At 32.5% G+C, this 22,239-nt stretch overlaps 1 protein-coding gene across 2 annotated transcripts in view; it reads right to left on the bottom strand.

The window, feature by feature from the left end:
- The window catches only part of LOC124539291 (laccase-4-like), a 136,329-nt gene that overhangs the window by 39,356 nt on the left and 74,734 nt on the right, over positions 1-22,239 (bottom strand). For both annotated transcript variants that reach the window (XM_047116628.1, XM_047116626.1), the window contains one exon: positions 15,986-16,054. In XM_047116628.1, the coding sequence (XP_046972584.1) occupies positions 15,986-16,043 (58 nt within the window). In that variant the 5' untranslated portion in view covers positions 16,044-16,054. The remainder of the gene's footprint in view (positions 1-15,985; positions 16,055-22,239) is intronic.

The following is a 22,239-nucleotide window of genomic DNA, read 5'->3' as shown; positions in this document are numbered from 1 at the left end:
TGCGAACGATACCTTCTGATATTTGACGACTATTTTTAGTTTTTTTTTTTTTTGTTATGATTAAAGCCAGCCAGTTAGCCAACTAATATCTCTGTAGATACAACAACAAGAACAGCCTGGCAAGTTCCCACTGCTGGGATAAGGCCTCCACTCCATTTTGGGGGTTTTAAGGTTTGGAACATAATCCAATCAATCCAATTTGAGGTGGTGGAATTACATGTGGCAGAATTTCGTTGTAATAAGGCTCATGCAGATTTCCTAACGAAGTTTTCCTTCACCACCGAACGCGAGATGAATTATAAGCACAAATTAAGCACATGAAAATTCAGTGGTGCTTGTCTGGGTTTGAACCTGCAATCATCGATTAAGATGCACGCGTTCTAACCAATGAAACATCTCGTTTCAAAATCTTTGTACATATTTCACACATAATATAACAAGAAGAAAAAAAAAGGAAGAATTTTCCAGACATTTACAAACCACCTGTTAGTAAGTGTTTACCATTTCAATGTAGGATTACCTATTATGTCTATTATTCCTGAAAATATAGCAGATTACTCACCATTCAAATCACAACAAAGGAGTACAAAGTATTGCTACTAAACGATATAATAACAGATGTAAACCGTACAATGACCTCTGAAAGCGCCAACGTAGGGTGTCTATAAATATTATATAAATAATTTTATTAGAAGTTACCCTTCCAGATTTTACATTTATTTCGTCATAATTTCGATGACAGTAAATTTTTAAATTAAATAAAATAATTAAATATATCAACTATAACTATTGAGACGTGAATGGGTTTTAATGTTTCATTATAAAACAACTACCATAGCAGTCATTTGTTTTTTTTTTTTAAATATCATTTTCCAGTAATCAGTTACAATACTAATATAATCAACATCTTTGTTTTATTGCTACAATAAATTCAAATTTCGAATTTATAAAAATTACGAACACGGAATAATACTTAAATTCATTCCTTTGAAAATCTCAGTAATTACAAGCCTTCTATCAACCCTCTCGCCCTCAAATGCTGTAGTGTTTTGTCAATTAATGAAATTTGTTAAGTAAGATGGTACGTTCCGGAGTATTTAGTTGAAATTGGTCCAAGAAACTTTGTCGCGCCTTAACTTCGAGCAAGTTAAATAAATTTCGTTTCACGCTGCGCGTCTCGTGGTCGCAGAAGTATTTAAAGTAGGTCGGAATGTAGACAGGAGAATTTTATTCCGTTGTCCTTTTATTGTAAATGTAATATAAAGAGAATTGCATTTATTATGTAAATTTAACACACGTTTTGGTAGCGTTTGGGCTGAAATGTGAGTTAGCACCATTTCGTAACAAAATTCGCATGAAGGAAATTATATATTATAACGTTTATCTGCTCGTAGCTTAACAGTGTGATAAGGTCCAATAAATATTCTTGAGAATATCTTCTACCCAATGTTAAAATATTCATATATATTTTAATTGAGAAAAAATGCTTTTTTCAGAATGCCATAAGGCGAACATTTAGTAGTTGGTGAGGCTTTGTGCAAGCTTATTTGGGTATCAGACAACCACACCTACCCATTCCATATACTACCGCCACACGCTATATATATGCTATTAATTACCTTTCTGGTTTGGAGGGTAATTAAGTCAGGGTATAGGCAGAAAAGCCCAAAATTTGTACCGCTTTATATAAACATTGATGATGGCATATTATTAATACGCTATTTGTAAATACTTTTTTTAATAACCTTGTAATACCCACATTATTTAAATCGGTTTACAACCACTGATGCTATCAAGGAACTTAAATAAAAATATAAGCCCAAATTGATAGCCTCTTCCTTTTGTAGTTGACTACAAATGGTCAAATTCTAATCGTTAATCCACGCATTGATTGGTTATTCAATATTGTTTGATAATTTCAAGTACATGTCGCCCAAAAACATTTTTTTTTCTTAAAAAAGATTTTATATCAAAATTCAAATATCAAAACATCATGATCCTAACACAAGTTTCACAATTCATCGTTCGGTAGACGTACCCTGAAATCCGTAGGAAACCGTGTAGTATTATTTCGATTGTCTATTATTGTTTCCGATTTATGTGTCTTTGTAACAGTTTAATTAACTTCACTTATTTACTAAAGGCAGATACTGGAAGGTGCATTTCAATTGTAACTGACGTTCGATGACGTCATCATTCGGCATTAAAATAGGTTTTATATAATACTGGCTAATTTCCTCGGAATACAATTTTAAAAATATTTTTTCCCGATTGCATCGCTACCTGCCAGTTCCAATCTAGCAATAAAAATTAGGGCAAGTTCAGTTACATACTGTTACATTAAAAATTATTTTCATAATTTTAACTTTTTTTTATAATTATATAAAACGTCAAAAAAGTGTCAATTCGCTAAATTCCGTGCCATTGTCCCATTTCCCACTTAATTTATGTCGGTGTTGCTAGTATAACGCTTCAACTTGGCATTTTCTAAAATTTTAATTAATAAAATAAGTTACACATATTTTAAAGGTGCATTAAAACAATTATTAAAATAAGATTAATCATCTAATTCGTTTGTTGAAGTTGATTAGAGGTCATTTCACATCGTTTCAGATTAATTTATTAGCTGTCTTCCAGTTTAAAGGTTAGTTCTTCGATGTAGGTGTCGGAGTCTAGTTATGATAAATTTACTTTGCCTCATATTTGGCTTTTCTTAATTTTAATAATTATTCCAAAATTATTTCCCTGATTTAATTATGGATATAATTCCTTTTTCATTAAGGGTATTTTGGTAGTGATACTGGTCACACTCGCTAACCTTTCAAAGGTTCGTGAACTTTCGATTTCGTTCTTTTTGAATTTTGGAACTATCGGCTTCACACCGAATCCAAACTTCTAATTCGATATACTGAATATATCGGTGAGTTGTCTTAATAATTGAGTTTCTTAATTTGTGGTTGTTTAGTATTCAGTGCTTTAATAGCAGTTATCTTTTCAGAATTTATATTAACAAGGAAGTTTTGAAGTTTGACAGAACTTTATATCATGTTTACCGACTCGTAAAAAATTGTAAGTCTTTAATTCTTGTTTTTGATTAAATGCATTGGTTTGCAATTCGATAATTCGTAGTCATGTGTAAATTGTGGTTTTTGAAATTGGTTCTCCGAAGTTGAGATCGTCAATTTGTGTAAGCAGGACTTAGAACCTCCAGAAGGTAAATTCGTGCTTACATCTCTCGTTAAAGGTATTTATCATTTGCTTATTTGCTTAACTTATTGAACCTGTATATTTCGTATTACAGGAGGTTTTTATTTTAATCGGATTTACCCACCACGTGGACTTCTTGAATGGAAATATTAAGAGTGAACGGCTGCAGGTTCCTGGTTGAGTGTGCCCAGATAGCGGCTGGTGCAACTCCAAGGACGGCAGGCCTGTTCCCTAAGCTGTTGTCGGTATCCACGTGTAGCTGGAAACTTTGGTGATGTACCCCCTTTCAATTATATTATAAATTTCGTTTACACCGGTCTGGCGAACGGTGTATTCTTTCAAACCACATCAACTAATTTAATCGTCAGTGGCGCCTAATTTTCAACCTTACATTGAATTTTCAAGCTTGCCTTTTATCCCAAGTGACCCACGCTGAGTCTAGCTGGCATAATTTTATATAATAGTCATTATAAGAAGTAACATAAGTAACTAGTAAATTAAGTAATTGGTTGTTTATAATAAATACTATGTTACTGTGCATTAAAAAGTTTATAACCTAATATTGTTTCTTTATACCCACCCAGAAAGGTAACAATACATATGCACAGAAGAATCACAAATGATATAAGGATGAGTATTTTATGTATCAAACTAACGGTTTAAGACCCACGCATTTATACGTATTAAGTTATATGGAAGTATTATATATTTTTTTGCTAATTAAAGGTAAACTTGTATTCATCCACAGAATAACTCAATGGATAATTTTGTAAAATTTAAGGTAGTTGTGTCACAAAATATATTATAAAAGATATGACTTATAAATGAAACGATCTTTTAACTGTTTCAAACCGATATATGAATAATTTTACCGTAAATTCAAATGTTGAAAAAAAAAAATAATAAAGGGAACTAAAACCGCTGAGTCCCTTTTCTTCTTAGATTTGAGATGTTTGGAATAAACTCGAACATCAGAAACAAATGCCCGCTATCTCTTATATGTTCGGATTTTTTCCTTGAATATTTTATAAAGGCAACCGTAAGTTAAGCCTATTCAACAAAGAAAAAAACATCAGCTGACACACAACAAAGAACCAGTTACATATAATATATAAACATCTATTATATACATATATATTGAGTACTTAAGCAGATATGGCCCAGTGTTTATAACGCGTGCATATTAACCGATGGTTGCAGATTCAAACCTAAGCAAGCACCACTGAATTTTCATGTTAACATCGTGAGGAAACCTTCTTGTGTCAAATTTCAACGACATTCCGCTTAGACCAGCAATGGCAAATTAAGGGGCTGTTAATAATGATGATGATAATGTTGATCATTAAGTATTTACATTTTAATTTTTAAATCATCTAACAAAGGAAACTATAAAATACTGTAGAACGGTAAAATACCTTGGGTGCATAAATAGGTGAAATTTGTTAAATCCACACTATTAACAAACATTTGACGATGCTTGAACCCAGGATTTTATGATATAACCTTTTGAAGTAGCCACTAGACCATCAACAGTTACAACAAATATATGTACATATAAACGCACATAGCTATCATTATGCTTGGTGGTAAGGTCTGTGCAAACCCTTCTGGAAAGGTACCCTATACTACTACTCTACCCCTATATTGGTACTCATAATCTACGACTCAGCAGCAATACTTTGCATTATTGTGTACCGGGTTGCAGAGGAAATGAGCCAGTTTAACTATATGCACAATTATAACTTAACAACACATGTAACAAAGATTAGTAGCGTATCACTACTTCAATTTCTATGGGCAGTGGTAGCCTCTTATCATCACGTAACCCCTTTGCTCGTTCGGCTACTTATTCCGTATTTGAAAAAAAGGCTAAACCGGTAAATCTCTTGTGTTTATATGAGCTGAGATGGCCCAGTGGTTAGAATACGTGCATCTTAACCGATGATTGCGGGTTCAAACCCAGGCAAGATATGCTTAATTTGTGTTTATTCTCGTGCTCGGTGGTGAAGGAAAACACCGTGAGGAAACCTGCATGTATCTAATTTCATCGAAATTCTGCCACTTGTGCATTCCACCAACCCGCATTGGAACAGCGCGGTGGAATATGTTCCAAACCCTCTCCTTAAAGGAAGAGGAGGCCTTATCCAAGCAGTGGGATATTTACAGGCTGTTACTTTACCTACATTTAATTTTACATTAAAGATTTCCACAAATATATGCTTGGAAATTCTAATATATTTTTATGAAAATTTAATTTTTAAATAATATAATACCTCATTTCAGGTTGTAGCTACGGGCCATTAGCTTAAAAACAGTAGCAGCCTCGGCACGTTGCAGGCCATTTCTAAAAGCGACATGTTCAAACATCTTATGCAACCCATTTGCCGAGCGAAATGAGCAAACTTGCATGATCGATAAGCAAAATTTGAATTTGTGAATTACGCTCGCGAAGCGAAGGGGAGGCGTTGAACGTTTTTAAACGTTGAAATTTTAAGTTTAACACCGTTATGTAATAATGTTTTCGTTTTAATATCATAGATTTTTGGTTATTTAATATATAGGCAATTCAACGTGTAAATGGTTTCAAAACACACAAAAATTCAGATTTTAATTGTAAGCGATTGGTCATTTTTAACAGTTTTCAAAAATGAGGAGGTTTTTGGCTGACAATAGCTCCAAAAATAACAATAATTTGAACTACATAATATAATCGTAAATCGACTTTTGAGTAGTCTAATATTTTTCATTTTATTTAAGTAAGGAGAACTCTAAAAAATATTTTGAATACGCAGTTATTTTTAATACTTTTTAGTGCATATTAATTGTTATGAAATATTGTATTGTTTGAAGTCGATTGTTTTTTTGTTAAAATTTTTGTTTATCATATTAACGTATATATTTAAAGTATGTCAAAAATATAGATACGCTATTTTGGAAACAGTTCGCGTTCGTTTCCTTAGCTGCAAGAACCAAATGGACCGTTTATTAATAATATATGCAACAATAATAACAAATGATATAAACAAACTAACCAACACTTCAAATTATATTTACGAAGAGTAATTTGAGAACAATTTAAACTAATATTGTGGTAATATTTCACTGCTCGCTTCTTCTCTTAATGAGAAGGATTCTGAGCTTATTTCACAACACACACATATGACGAAATTCCTGCAGAAATTTTGACTTGTATTGCTACGAAATGTATGAAAAAAGGATGTTCTCATTTCAACAGCAAATATTTGTATGTTGTTGTATTTTTTGTTTTCGAATTTAATCCGTAAAATATCTCAAACTATGAAAACTATATACATAAATGATTTAATTGAAAATTGGTGTTCCTCGTCATGTATAAAACTTATATTTAGGAACTTCTAAGCATGGATTATCATGAAAATATCACCAATGAAAGGAATAAGTCTCGAAGAAGATTGGGATTTATTATTACTTACTAGTAATGATATTTAGCACTAGTTTTACAATGATGTCAACTCACTTATAACTCACAATTAAATTTATTTATACGTAATTTTTTTTTATAATTTTGTTATTAAAAGAATCGAGAGAGTTTTATTATAGAACGAACAGTCACCAAAATATCATGACATATTTTGAATTAGCAACACAATAGCGTGTTTCAAAAGCCGTTAATTAATTTTGAGAAGAATATTAATCTTAAAAAGTACTAAGTAAGTGATACGAGATTTTAATAACGAAAGAGGTTTGATATATTCCCTTTGTCAACGTTAGCCGACTCTAACTCCAGCGCCACACATTCGACAAAGATCAACAAAGATAATGGAACAGCGCATGACGCGGGAAACTCCTCGCGAAAGTTTAAATTGTATGCATTTCTTGTCAGTAGATAAAGAGCAAAGATTTATCAATGTCAGCGACTATGCAACTCCAGCTTTATAAATAAACATAGTTATAAGATTTAAGCTTACATTTTTGTATATTTACTCAATGTTAGTACTTCTTGACAAATTATTATAACAATCATTTTATTTATACAAAAAAGTGTCGATATGGCTTAGTGGATAGAATACATATATGAACATACTCGCTAAACGTAACCGAAGCTAAAAAATCGATTGAGATGTGTTTAACTTATGTTAAGAAATATCATACGTACCAAATTTATGTCTTTATTTTATCATGTATTTATGATTCTTTCGGATGAAAGTCTGCCACTTTTTTTGTATTTATTAACTCGCTAAGAGCTGCGTAGTGGAATAAAACGTTTACTTTCATGGGAAAGGACTTTGCCTAATTGATATTTACAGAAAATGACACTCATGTATCTATATTGTATGACATTTGTTTTGCACTTAATTGTTAAAATTAATCAATTCACACTTTACTCTTAACAATACATTGCAAGCGCGAATAGCGCAATGGTTACGGGCCTTAGCGATGTAAAAAGTCGCAGAATCGATGTTCAAACTTTGGACTATTATCGTCGTAAAAGTGGGTTTTAATACAACCTTAAAAGAATCTTAATTTGGGGAATTACTACAATTTGACAATAAAAACAGACGATTTTATAAAAAACTCGAAATGCAACGGTGAAAACAAATATCATTATATAGTATAAAATAAAGTCGCTTATGCTTATGCCTATGTATACTTAGATCTTTAAAATTACGCTACGGATTTCGATGTGGTTTTTTTAATAGATAGAGTGATTCGTAAGGAAGGTATTTTTATATAATACATGGAGAATATAGCAAAGAAACGCTGATAATTTAGAAATTCTCTACTATATTTAGTATCAGCATTGTGCCCGTACGAAGCCGGGTCGGGTCGCTAGTGAAAAATAAAGCGAAAATGTGAATATTTTCAATAATTCCGGGTGAGTTACGAAGTGATTTTTAAATCCAATGCCCGGAAACCCGAGGAACATCGCCTGGCTGTCTAAACCAATATAATTACGTTCGTTTGAACGAGATAGAAGTTGATCTTAACTTATTGTATCTTATTGTATTGTTATCAGTTTAAAAATAATTTTTTTTATTATGGTATAGGTTGGCGGACGAGCATATGGGCCACCTGATGGTAAGTGGTCACCATCCCCCACAGACAATGACGCTGTGAGAAATATTAACTATTCCTTACATCGTCAATGTGCCACCAACCTTGGGAACTAAGATGTTATGTCCCTTGTGCCTGTAGTTACACTGGCTCACTCATCCTTCAGACCGGAACACAACAATACTGAGTACTGTTATTTGGCGGTAGAATTTCTGATGAGTAGGCGGTACCTAGACAGGCGGGCTTTCACAAACCACCAAGTAAATTTTTATTTAAGTTCCTTGATAGCATCAGTGATTGTAAACCGATTTAACTAATGTGGGTATTATAAGGTTATTAAAAAAAGTATTTGCAAATGGCGTATTAATAATATGCCATCATCAATGTTGATACAATAAAGCGGTACAAATTTTGATCCTTTGTGCCTATACCCTGACTTAATTACCCTCCAAACCAGAACAATGCTCAATAGCACTGTGTGGCGGTAGTATACGGGATGGGTAGGTATGGTTGTCTGATACCCAAATAGGCTTGCACAAAGCCTCGCCAACTACTAAATGTACGCCTTTTTTATATTATGGGATTCTGAAAAAACATTTTTTCTGAATTAAAATATATATGATTATTTTATATATATTCGGTGACGGACGAGCATATGGGCCACCTGATGGTAAGTGGTCACCATTACCCATAGACAATGACGCTGTAAGAAATATTAACTATTCCTTACATCGTCAATGTGCCACCAACCTTGGGAACTAAGATGTTATGTTCCTTGTGCCTGTAGTTACAATGGCTCACTCACCCTTCAGACCGGAACACAACAATACTGAGTACTGTTATTTGGCGGTAGAATAACTGATGAGTGGATGGTACCTACCCAGACGGGCTTGCACAAAGCCCTACCACCAAGTATAATATAATATATAAGTATATATAATTAATCTTAAATGTATGTAAGATTAAACATTAATCGTTTGTGAAAGCTATTGAAATTGAGTTAACAAATAAAATTATAATTATGAAAGTTCACAATGGAGTAATAACATTGAATGAATCTGATGTTAAGACGGAGGCGTTGACAATCACCTCAGTTTACTGCCCCGTCAGATAATCCCATCTTTGTTTTAAAGTAACTCATCCAGTAAATTGACTAAGCTATTAATATTAATGTGGTTAATTATTAATGTTGCAAAAAAGATATAAAAAAACTATTTTAATTATATATTTCAAAGAATTTAGTGTGCAGTATTCTTTATTGTTTTTGTTTAATAATATTTATTTTAAATGAAATCATTACAACCTACCACGACGATTCTCGATTTTTTTCGAACTACAGTAATGCATTATTTATTGGTCTTGTATCTTTCAGTCATTGGGATATAAGTATATCATTTCACGACTCAAGCTAATATAAAAAGAAAATAATATTGCAAATAAAACTAATTAGAGGAACTTTCCCGATATCTCAATATTCATAGTAACGAAAATGTAGCTAGCCATACATTGTACACAACACCATAGGCGACTCGAAACTAACGCTTGGATTGAGCTTCTCACGCTTCGCAATTTCTGGAAAATTGTGAGGCGAGTCTTTCGTGGAAAAACATTGCACGTAAAGTATCACTAATAAGTGTAATGATAGTATTACTAAATTCGTATCTCCACGATGTATGTGATGCATATAATATGTAAGAGTAAAATCTAAATCTAAAATGTCAAAGTTACTCTGTCAGTTTGTCTATCGATCTTTCACTACTAAATCGATGCAGCAAATTTGAAGTCCAAGGAAGATCAATTAGGCTAATTTTTTCGCCTAATCGTGGTCAACTACATTTTTATAAGAACTGATCTGATCCTTTTTTTTTCACTGGAAAAACGTATTACGCGCTTCCCCCGCGTTATGGAGTGGGGGGGACTCTCCCCGGAGCCCTGGACGCCAAGTGCGCCCAAGTACCCTGTACAAAACCAGCGGTACCCTCTCCGTCTTTCGATGGACGGCACGAGATCGCATGCGACCGTGACGCCCTGACGGTCAGTTCGCCTATGCGGGCCTCCAACACCTAAGGGGGAACTGATCCGATCCTGCTTCATATGTCAATAGCATCGCTCAATCACTGTGCATCTTTGTCAAAATCTCAAATTCAAGTTCCTTGAATATTAAATGTACTACGATTATCAATTCAGGGAGATGCGGATACTGAGGTGTAAACCTTAATTAATATGTTAATTGAGCCGTGGTACTGGGCAAGGTCGAAATTTATGTAAACGTAAAAGGACGCCTGGACTTCGTACAATCATTATTATATAATACTCATTCTTACCCCATAATACGAAATTAATATTGTTATCGAGACTAATATAAATACACTTTGTCATAGTTTCGCACCTACGAAAGTTAAGATGATTTTTAAAACGAAGTCCTTTCACGTGCCTTAAAGTAGAGTAAACTTCCAGGCGAACTTTCTCTTTTATTCTCGTTATATATTTCTCTTTCCTTTAAATACGTTTTTTTCATTGCGTCTCTTATTTACATTATTTAATCAAAATCAAAATAAACATTATTCAAGTGGGCTTTTACAAGCACTTTTGAATCGTCAATTAACAATTAAGTGAAACTACCACCGTTTCGGAAAGTAGATTCTACCGAGAAGAACCAGCAAGAAATTCAGTAGTTACTCTTTTTCAACATTTAAAAAATACAAAGTCATGTTGGTAATACAATTATTTAAATTAACATATCTTGCGTGGAAGTCAATAGGTATTAATTCCACGCTTTTTTTTATCATCCTCAAAATCTTGTATCGAGTAATACGCCTTTTTTACCAATGTACTTTTTACATAATATAACAAAAAAGCAACTTCGAGTCAATCAAAAGTGCTATGGAAGCTCTCGTTTTCATTTTCATGTAGAATTTTTTTGTTTACATCACTCTTTTTCCTTGTAATAGAAATAAAAATATTAACGTAAGCCAATCGAATACGGAGTAAAGATAAACCTTAAAATTTAATATGCCATGCGCTTGTAACATAATAATTATTAAATTAATATATCATTATTACACAGCGCTATTCCATTAACTAATTAAATGCTTTGGTTTTACAACCAAAGTTTCGAATACTAAACATTCGAAACGACATTGTTTCACAAACTCATAATTAATATTACAGATTTATTCAAGCTCTCGGCCAATGATGTCGCGTTAATTTGAAGTTTAATGCCGTTTATATAATACTAGCGACACGCCCCGGCTTCACATGGGTACAATACTAAATATACTACAGAATAGGCTATTTGACAATGCGAAAAATAATTTGTGAATTATTATAATTAGTGTATATTATGAGTTTAAAAATGGTTATTTACTAACGAAACTTAAAAATAATACTTAATTTATTCAAAAATCAATAAATAAAAATGCATTTTTTCAAACGTTTGTCACGTGACACAAAAACGCTCCTGATTGGCCGGGCTTATGATGAAGTCACTTTCATGTAAACCTTGCTTTTGTACTATATGTACCACAGATTAAAATACAGCAAAGTGACTTCACCGACCCCACTGCAGCGCCATATTGTCCAAGTAGCTTTTTCGCGCTGTATTTAAATATGGAATTTTTATCTTAGATCTTTAAATTTATACAACAGATTTTGATGCGGTTTTTTCTAATAGATAGAGTGATTCGAGAGCAAGGTTTTTGTATATAAAACATGGACAATATAGTAAATAAACATTGATAATTTTAGAAGTATCTAATATGATGGTGTAAATAAACAAACTGTGTAGTATATTTAGTACGAGTATTATCCTTGTGCGAAGTAGGGGCTGGTTGCTACTAATAAATAATAATAATAATAATAATAATGTCATTTATAATGTTTGATAGGTACTGCTGATTACATTTTAACATTTCAACGGAGTTAATGACGAATTTGAATCATAAATATAATTCAATCATCAGTTCTTGGAATCAAAACATAATTCATACGAGTAGGCTCTCAGAAGCACTTCGGAATAGTTATTTCACGAGATTTAATTAAAAGCTAACACGATAGAGCAGAACCTGTCGAGACGAACCTACATGGAACTCAGCAGTTAATATTTTAAACTAATTAATTTAATATCATTAAATTATATCTCGTGTGAGAAAATTATGCTTACGAATTTTATTGTTTTGCCTTATCTATACATATAATAAAACTGAAGTGTCTGTTTGTAATATAAATTAACGCATGTGTATGTATACACGGTACATATAGCAAAATAACAATTTTTACAATTTTTGTATGTCTGTTTGTTTGTTCCGGCTTATCTCTGGAACGGATGGACCGATTTTGACGGGACTTTCACTAGCAGATGTCTGATGTAATAAGGAGTAACTTAGGCAAAAACGATAACTTGTTTGTTATATTCGAACGCTCACGGAGTCGCAGTCACAGCTATATATGCCTTGCAAAAATTGCCCCATAAAGCAAAGTCCATCTTTAAAAGTCTGATTGACCTAGTCATAAGTTTTTGTTGCAAATGACGGCACTTTAACTCACCATCGTTCCAAATAATGATTGTTGTTTTGGTCTAAAATTTCATGAGATCAAATTTATCTAGGTAGTATTATTGCACAGAAACTGATTTATCTCGAATTCAAATAAATTACAGTTCTTATATAGCTTGAAAGTAACGAAAATCGACTCCGATCAAGAATCACACGTTGATCAGAGCCTTCGAATCGAGCTAATATTCATTCTAGTAAACTTAATAAGATTAAATTTTAAAAGATAAGCAATACTATCCACACAAATACACTATTATAAAGAAAGCCTTTACGTATATTGGGCTGATTATATGTATGGTACTGGTGTAAGGCCTTCTCTCCTTTTGAGGAGAAGGTTTGGAGCATGTTTCACCACGCTATTCCAATGCGGGTTGGCGGAATACACATGTGGCAGAATTTCTATGAAATTTGACACATGTAAGTTTCCTTTCACGATGTTTTCCTACACCGCCGAAAACGAGATGAATTATAATCACAAATTAAGCACATAAATATTCAGTAGTGCTTGCCTGGATTTCAACCCGAAATCATCGGTTAAGATGCACGCGTTCTAACCACTGGGCCATCTCGCTCTCGATTACCGGCAGATGAGCCTTAATAATAATCCTAAGGTCAGTAGCCCTATAAGCTAGCTAAGGACAATTAAAATATTAAAATAATATTAATATACGTGTGGACATAATGAGTTATTACTTCTTGAGAAACAAGGTATCGTGACTCGTTCAATTAGCTACGTCGTTATAAATACGGCTTAGTTTAAGGAAAACAGTAATTTTTCAATTAAATATTACACAAATTATTGTTATCTTTGAACTTTTATGAAATACTAGCTGACCGTTCCGACTTTTTACAGATGTAATAAGAATCTTATTTGTTATATTTACTCGTTAAAAAAATTCTGGATGCATTCCAGGGATTTAAAAAACACCATAATATTTTGTTTGTGTTTGTTATATAATAATAACAATAATAATGATACTAAACTTTATTCCAGATCAGCATCAGCATCAGTAAAAACAATTAAAAGCTTACTTACTTGTTAGTGAAATCTTAATCATTAATATTTCGTCACAAGTTCGTTGTTTGTTATACATACACACATACATACGAACTATTTAAATATCATTTAAGAAAAGTGCTTGTTTTTGAAATTTGAAGACTGCAACTCGAACATACAAAGCTACGAAATACGTTTGTTTTGTTACACTATCCCACATACTAACCAGAACTTATCAATAAAAAAAGTTTTTGTTTGGCGGTAGAATTTAATACGATGGCTACCTCTAAACAAGCTTGCATAAACCACCAAGTAAAATTATACGGAACTCTTTCTATGAACAGCCAAACCGCCAAAGAAAGACTAATAACATTTCCAAAATAGTTTTTTAACCTATAATTGTAACATTCAGCTGAACAAAGAGAAAATGCTATAGGTTGATACAGACATTTTCACGCAACTTTACTTAAGTGGATTTTTACTATATTCTTATTATGATACAGAATCTTATCCATTGTCTAGTACTTAGACATTAGAGTTCGATACCGAACTCAATTAAACAATAAATTTCTCTAAAAACTAGTTCAATATTGATAATTCTTGTAATATATCAATAATTTATTATCTCGAGTAAAGAGAAAATCACAGTACATTCGTTTTGACATATCATTTTCTGTTTTAAAAAGTTGTAAAAAAAGGTTTAATATATGGCAAAATAATGTTAATTAAAATTAATTTAGATGCATATATAATACAGATATCATTAAAATAAAAACGTGGCCGCTAACATCCATAATAATAAAGATGTTAAGGAAAGTCATTCTCAGTTATTTACTTAATCAAAGAATTCAAATATGGAAACAAATTATGAATATGTGTTTAATATTTCCTACAAAAACCTGCTTGGATATGTGCTATTAAGATTTCCCACTGGCGGGAATTCCCTCGCTCTTGTAGGGTGAGAGCTAAAGGTATTTGCCATATACGAACAGGTTTTACACATATGGTGATCTATAACTGCGTGACTAACATCTTCGGAATGGATGTTTAAAATTTAAAAATAGCAACAGACCTTTCGAAATATTCGTACCTTCTACAAAACTTGTTTTCGTTAAATACGTAAGTAGGTATGTGAAGTATGTAATGTGTGTAAGTATATGAAATTGAAGCAGAAAATGTAACAAAAGATTAACCTATACACACACACATATATATGTATGTATATGTGTAGGCGTTACCAATTTAAAATTTGTACACACTTATGTTACATAAATTTTATTTGATATAATAATTGCGCCTGTAAATTTATCATGAGCAATGTTTTACAGTTACTGATTATATTATATTGTAATATTATTAAAACAATAACAAAAAGCTTCATCAAAAGTATAACGCCTCGCCTCATTGCCTCCGCTGGTGACAGGAGGGCTGGTTCGTTTTTTGCCCAGAGGATCGGAATTGCGATTCAACGGGGAAATGCTACAAGCATTCTTGCCACCATTCCACGCGGTCAAGATTTATACAGTAACTAGTTTTAGTTCATATTTGTATGTATATGTTTAAGCATTTAATGTTAATAATTCTTATGTTAATAAAAGACACGCATTTAGTTTAATTGTGAAACAATAACGTAATATATTCAATCTTTTTGGTATCATCTTTTAATGACGAGTTAAAGATTAAATCATACACGGTTCAAAATACAGATTATAGATCTCATTTAAAAGAACTGCTTGAGTGAACTCTTATTTATTCTGCACGAAGACGGAAAGGATAGCTCGTTATATTGGTATAAATAACCAATAAGTTTATAATGATCTACCAAAAAAAAAAAAAAAAAAACAAAAATTTGAAAATAGAACATTCTTCTTGATTACTCATAATTAAACTTTCTGTAATCTGATCTCCGTCAAAATGCTGAATGTTTTTCAGAATAACTTTTAGATTGACATGTCACAAAGACAATATTTCTTTTAAAACCGAATAATATTAATTAAATTCATACTCTATTCATTATAATTTTCACTTATTATAGGAGATTTTCAAACGCTTTCTTCAAAACATCAAGATTAGGTACATATAAAACAGATACGTAGATTTATTTAAAACGATCAAGACTAACATAGTAATATTATGCTGCGCTAAAATACTTAATGATATTAAATCGTTATGTATCGAAACGTTTAATACTTACAAGCTGTAATAGCCAAAGCCAGGAGCCAGACGATGTTGTAAACGCTCTTTTGATGCATTGTTGTGAATTCTGAAACAACACAAATTAAATTAGAAATAAATGCTCATTTATATTACTCTTGAAATATATACATTTTATAAAGACAAAAACAATATAACATTTTAATGGCTAAGTTAAGATTTCTTTAAGACAACGCTATAGATTTAAGAAAGGCAATATATCATACTAACAGTTGCCTGCGGCTATGCTAGCATTTTAATGTTTGGTAACCAGTAAAGCATAAAAGACTATTTCAGTTCATCCTACTTTCATATAAATATTCTTCAAATTCGGTTTAGTGGTTTGAAAATAATATATTTATAAAATGCTTAATGCATTTTAACAAAATTACATCCTATAAATGTATCTATGTATATTGTATGTATGTGTAATGCTTCCTCACATCTCGAAGATACGATTACTAAATAAAAAAACATATATGTTAGTGAATTGTTTTTCTCTAAAATATTTATTTTTTCCTCGCAAACCTGCAGCATCTTACGCCCCTCTAATAACATACGAGCACAGCCTCGCAGGGAAACTAGTATTATTAAATACGTAGCTGCTCTTTGTGGATTTAAATTTAGAATATTGCGGAGACAAGCGTGAATTTCATGTTATTGTTATTTTAATACATATGCAACCTTACACTTATGCGAGTTTAGCGAGTATTCAGTCTTATACTAGTACTCTTTCTAACATCATTGATTCGACATATGAAAGAAGAAGACAAATCGTTATTTAACAATTCCGTACCCAAGCAATGTATATTTAAAAAGTTATTAATTGACAAATTTAAATAGTCGTCAAGTGAAGGCGGTACAAAATTACAACTTTAATTTTTTTTTTTTAATAATATGCCTTCTAAAAATATTCGCAGAGGAAATCGTGTTGCAATAAAAAACCTAAACAAACCGCTGTCACATGATAATTTAATGTGACGTATTATTTTCCGTTGAATGACCCCGCTACTTATTCTGGACAACGTTTCATTATTATATATCAAATATTATGATGCAATATAAAAAATAAACAGAATATTTTCTCAAATTTTATTATATAAGTAGGCGGATGAGCATACGGGTCACCTGGTGGTAAGTGGTGGCCACTGCCCCTTGATCGCCAATTAGCCGAAAACCTTGGGAACTAAGTTAGTATGTTTCGTCACTTGAAAAATCATAATATAACAATTCTGAGTACTACAATGTAGCAGTAGAATATCTGCTAAGTGTAATACCTACTTAGATGATATTTGTATATTATATTTTTTACATGAATGTAAGATAAAGCTCAATGCAATAAAAAAATGATTAATGCGGTACTTCATGCAAAAGTTCTAGTTTTTCTTAGTCTGAGGCGTATTTATAATAGCATTGGTAATTAAACAAGTCACGAATAGCTCGAGAATTAATAACTCATGGTGTCCACAGATGCAACACAACCCGGACGTTTAAAACAATGAACAAGACATTGATTACCACATTTTATATCACAACACAATAAAATAAACGCAATCGTATCGATTACCATAAATTACTGTCAAAATAATATAAAATCACAATCAATTTTCTGTAATAAAATCATAACATACACAGATTACGACATTTGTAAAAACCTTAAATGGTGAAGTGATTACAATTTAAAGTCATAATTTTTTTTTATATGCGAGTTTTAAAATCGTTCTAACTCGTTCGTGAATACATCGTAAATATTTAACAGAATAAGGCTGTGTTGCGTATTACGTCAAGGCGTATGTGTGTCAATGACGCTAGCCGACATTACCGTTTTGAACTATGCGATCAGCTGATTTACTGCACGTCTAACTTATCTTTTACTAGCATTATCGAAGAATGTAAAAATGTATAATTAGTTCTCTGTGCACGAATGAAGGTAATGGGATTATGTTTTTGTTTGTATGTATGTTTATTAATAGTGTAACCGACTTAGCAAATTTTGATACTTGATAATATTTTTTTTGTCGTTAAAAAAATTGATTATTTCTGTAAAGTGTAGTTTCTTCGATCTGTCTGTTTATTCCGGCTAATCTCTGGAATGGCTGGACCGTTTGTGACTTTCACCGGCAGTTAGTTATAATAAGGATTAACTTAGGCTACAACTATACATATGTGTTTATTAATTTATATTTTAATGACTTCTTTTACTCTGTTATGTTTACTTGGCTATATTCACGACCCTTACAAATTACCCTTCTTCCTTTAGTTCCCAAGGTTGGTAGAGCAATGGTAAATAAGCATTAGTGAGTATTTCTTACATGATAAGTCTATAAGCGTTAGTGACCATTTACCATCAGGGGCCCAATTAACCGTCCTAACTAAATGTAATTAAATTATATGTTAGATAATGAATGATGTATATATAAACACAACCCATATAATCTATTGAATATATATGTATAAAAACCTCATTAACATTATTATTAACTTTTTATACATTCAAAAGTAATCGTCGATTTTTTTCACTTCTAAAAAAACTTGTATGTCAAGGTCATTGTAAATAAATATCCTAATGAACTTCAAAAATTTAAACATTCGTGCGTCATAACATACAACATATAATACACGTGACTAATACACATTTCAAGCTCATATTTGATATTAACTACGCTAGTAGAAATTATTTTAAATATTATGTTTTAAGCCATCTTCGAATTTGCAATTTTAAAAATTACCTGTTCTACTATATGTATGTATTTAATAGAGGCAAGGGCTTTGTGCAATCCTCTGGGACCTACCCAAAGGATTGCACAAAGCCTGTTGTTAGTATTCTTATCGGCTCAAGGTCATGACGTTACTTCCCAACATTTGGGCACATTGACGATGGAATCCACGGATTTCATGATTGCTGTGAAACACAAAATCCTCTCTTTCTATCCATCTGATTTTACATTCGAATAAAGAAGACAACGATATTTGACTCATCATCCCCGAAACAAATATTGGTAAATCTGGTTGATATTTAAAAAGGTTTATATGTTGGATTCGTACTAATTTGATTAATATAAAACAATGAACGAATGAATACCTAACATAAAGACCATCCGGCCAATGTTTGGCCATGACGGCTATCTCAAGGACTAATCAACTACGCTGGAGGTAGCATATACGCGCTGTAATTATTATTGTTCGGATAAAACACAAGAGCCGTAATGGCCCAGTGGTTAGAACGCGTGCATCTCAACCGATGATTGTGGCTTTAAACTCAGGCAAGCACCGCTGAAATTTCGCGTGCTTAATTTGTGTTTGTAATTCATCTCGAGCTCGACGGACGGACAGCGAAGGAAAACATCGTGAGGAAACCTACATGTGTCCAATTTCAATGTAATTCTGCCACATGTAAATCCACCAGCATTGGAGCAGCGTGGTATAATATGTTCCAAACCTTCTCCTCAACGGGAGGGGAGGCCTTAGCCTAGCAGTGGAAAATTTATGGGCTGTTGTTGTTGGATAAAACACAAGTACACTCTATTTCATCTTGTAATCCAGATTGTTAGACAGATAACCAACACGATCGATGAGAAATCTGCCTACATGTGCTTCTCTGCATAGGGAATTTTGATGACGCCCCAATTCTAAGACTTTTGTCTTGTGAGTCTCAATCCTCAAACTATATATTATTAATAACTCAATAAGAGATTCTTCTCAAGATTGACTAATTATGCAATCTAAGCAGGCTAACAATATTTACGATGCACAAATAATATATTCAAAGTAAGTATTGATTTTTCAAGTCCGTGACTAAAATGTTGGAATAGCACTCGATGATTATTTATTGAGGAAGATTATGTATCAAAGACGATGATGACATAGCATTTAAATTTATATATCAAGCGTATTTATTTAAAAGAAATTAAATAGTTTCTTTTATTACTGGGTAGTTATAGGTGCTACAAAGTAGACGTTCTATCGGCTTCCCATTTATTGAAAAGCTTTCTGCTGCTGCATCAATGCCTATTGGCAGATATACCCCTGGTAGATTTTGATCTTATAAATGCCTCACGCTTATATCTTTCACCATTGAACAACGTTACTTTTTTGTGGTAGGGCTTTGTACAAGCCTATCTAGGTACCCACCACGATGAGCAGTAACACTTTATATTGTTGTGTTTCGGTTTGAAAGGTGAGTAAATCAGTGTAACTTCAAGAACAAAAATAATAATTACTTAGTTCCAAAGGTAGGTTGCACATTGGAAGCGTAAGAAACTATTTAAATTTCTTACGAAGAAATATCTATGGTGGTAATGGATTATTTGCTCATTCGTTTACCTTATTCATAAAAAGAGAAACAAGAACTGGACTATAACCACAAGCTGAACAGCTGAAATTTGATGCTTGATTAAAATAGAAATCGAGGGTTTTCAGGATTCAGTAACTGGAACATTATTAACAAATTATTGACTAAAAATTATGATTCAATAATAAACTACAAATATCTTAATCTCGGTTCTCACCCGTGCCCCTTCCATATATTATCTGTTCTAATGACAGACGGCTGTACTTATCCTTATAAAGGATGAGACATACCAATTAAAGTTGCACAACAACTTGATTGATTGAGAAACAAGGGTTCAAGCGGATCAGAGGTCATCTCCGTCTGCCGTTGCTATGCATAGACACGATTGTTCTAATCACGATTATGAATTTGACTCTTATGTTCATCACCATCGGATCTAAAATGCTCTTAATCAGCCTCTGTCAGTTATAGCATTTAAATAACCCAATCTCTTACTAAAAATAACCCGGTGGATTGTGGTTTCTTATAAATAATCTTGTGCTAGGTGGTGAAAGAAATCATCGAGAGGAAACCTGCCTGTGGATGTGAACCCGCCACGTGTCCATCCAACGACTAGTGATAAGATTATAAAATGTAAAGGCATTACACAATATAGTTTTATAAGAAACGACAATTCAAATCCTGTCTATAAATTTGAAATACAAAGGAATGTAAGAATGAATTTGTATTGTAAACATATATATACCTTTAAAATAAAAGGAATTTCGTAACTCCTATTAAATAAAAACCGGAGAGTTTGGAAAAAAAATTACAATTTGATATAAGAGTCTCAAAACCCAGGACATTCGCGGGACAAAGCAATCTCGATTTAATTTTTTTTAAAACGCTATGCTTTTATTTGCTACTTGTATTAACTTACTTTAACGTAGGACGTGTCGATATGCATTAAATACCTTATAATATATAAAAATAGATAAATCACTTTTACTTCAGAACCAAAGAAAAATTGATCAATCAGATTTAAGTTGCTAATAGACATGCTAATCTATCCGTGAAATTGGAAACAATCAAATACTATTCCTCCATTCAACATTCGAGTTTCCGCATCAATTATAGAAAGGCCGCAGTTAACCTTGAATAAAATTGTGACGACTTATGATGGATTTCTATTTGGGATGATAAAGTCAAGGTTTACAGAGGAAGGAAAACCTACACTACACATCGTCCCGTCACACACGACAATAACGAAGAGAATACATAATGATACATGCTTTAAAGTTGTAATTGGGTTCTTATTATATAATAGTAAAAAACGTGATCGTCAAATTGAAAGTTTTTAATAATAGAAATAGCATTTTGTTATAAGATAAATGCATTTTAGCTTCGCTATTTCATATAATATTAGCTGTTCCCATAACTTCGTGTGTGTTTGAATTTAACAAAAACGTTAGTATTGTAACTTAAGTTTCACGTTAATACATCAGCAATAAACCAGTGGAAGTTCCGTCGAAATCGGTCCAGCCGTTCCAGATATTAACAGTCACAAATAGACCGACAGACAAAAATTTAAAAGAATATTAGATAGCGATGATGGAAAGGGATCAAAACAGCAAAAGGAAGTTGTTTGCCGTCAAAACTTACATATAACAAAAATGGTCATTTTACATCAAAGAACTTTTGGGATGAGATGGCTAGAAAAATTAAAGGTAAAGTTGTAACCTCGAGACCAGTGGACCATCTCGAGCGAGTCGAGATGGCCCAGTGACTAGAGCGCGTACAACTTAACCGATGATTGCGGGTTCAAACCCAGGCAAGCACCGCTGATTCATATGCTTAATTTGTTTTTATAATTCATCTCGTGCTTAGCGGTGAAGGAAAACTTCGTGAATAAACCTGCATGTGACAAATTTCATAGAAATTCTGCCACATGTGTATTCAACCAACCATTCCACCACGCTGTTCCA

This window comes from Vanessa cardui, chromosome 22, assembly GCF_905220365.1.
Source record: "Vanessa cardui chromosome 22, ilVanCard2.1, whole genome shotgun sequence".
Taxonomy (NCBI): Eukaryota; Metazoa; Arthropoda; class Insecta; order Lepidoptera; family Nymphalidae; genus Vanessa; species Vanessa cardui.
The sequence above is the reverse complement of the archived record's forward strand: the minus strand, read 5'-3'. Positions and strand labels throughout refer to the sequence as shown.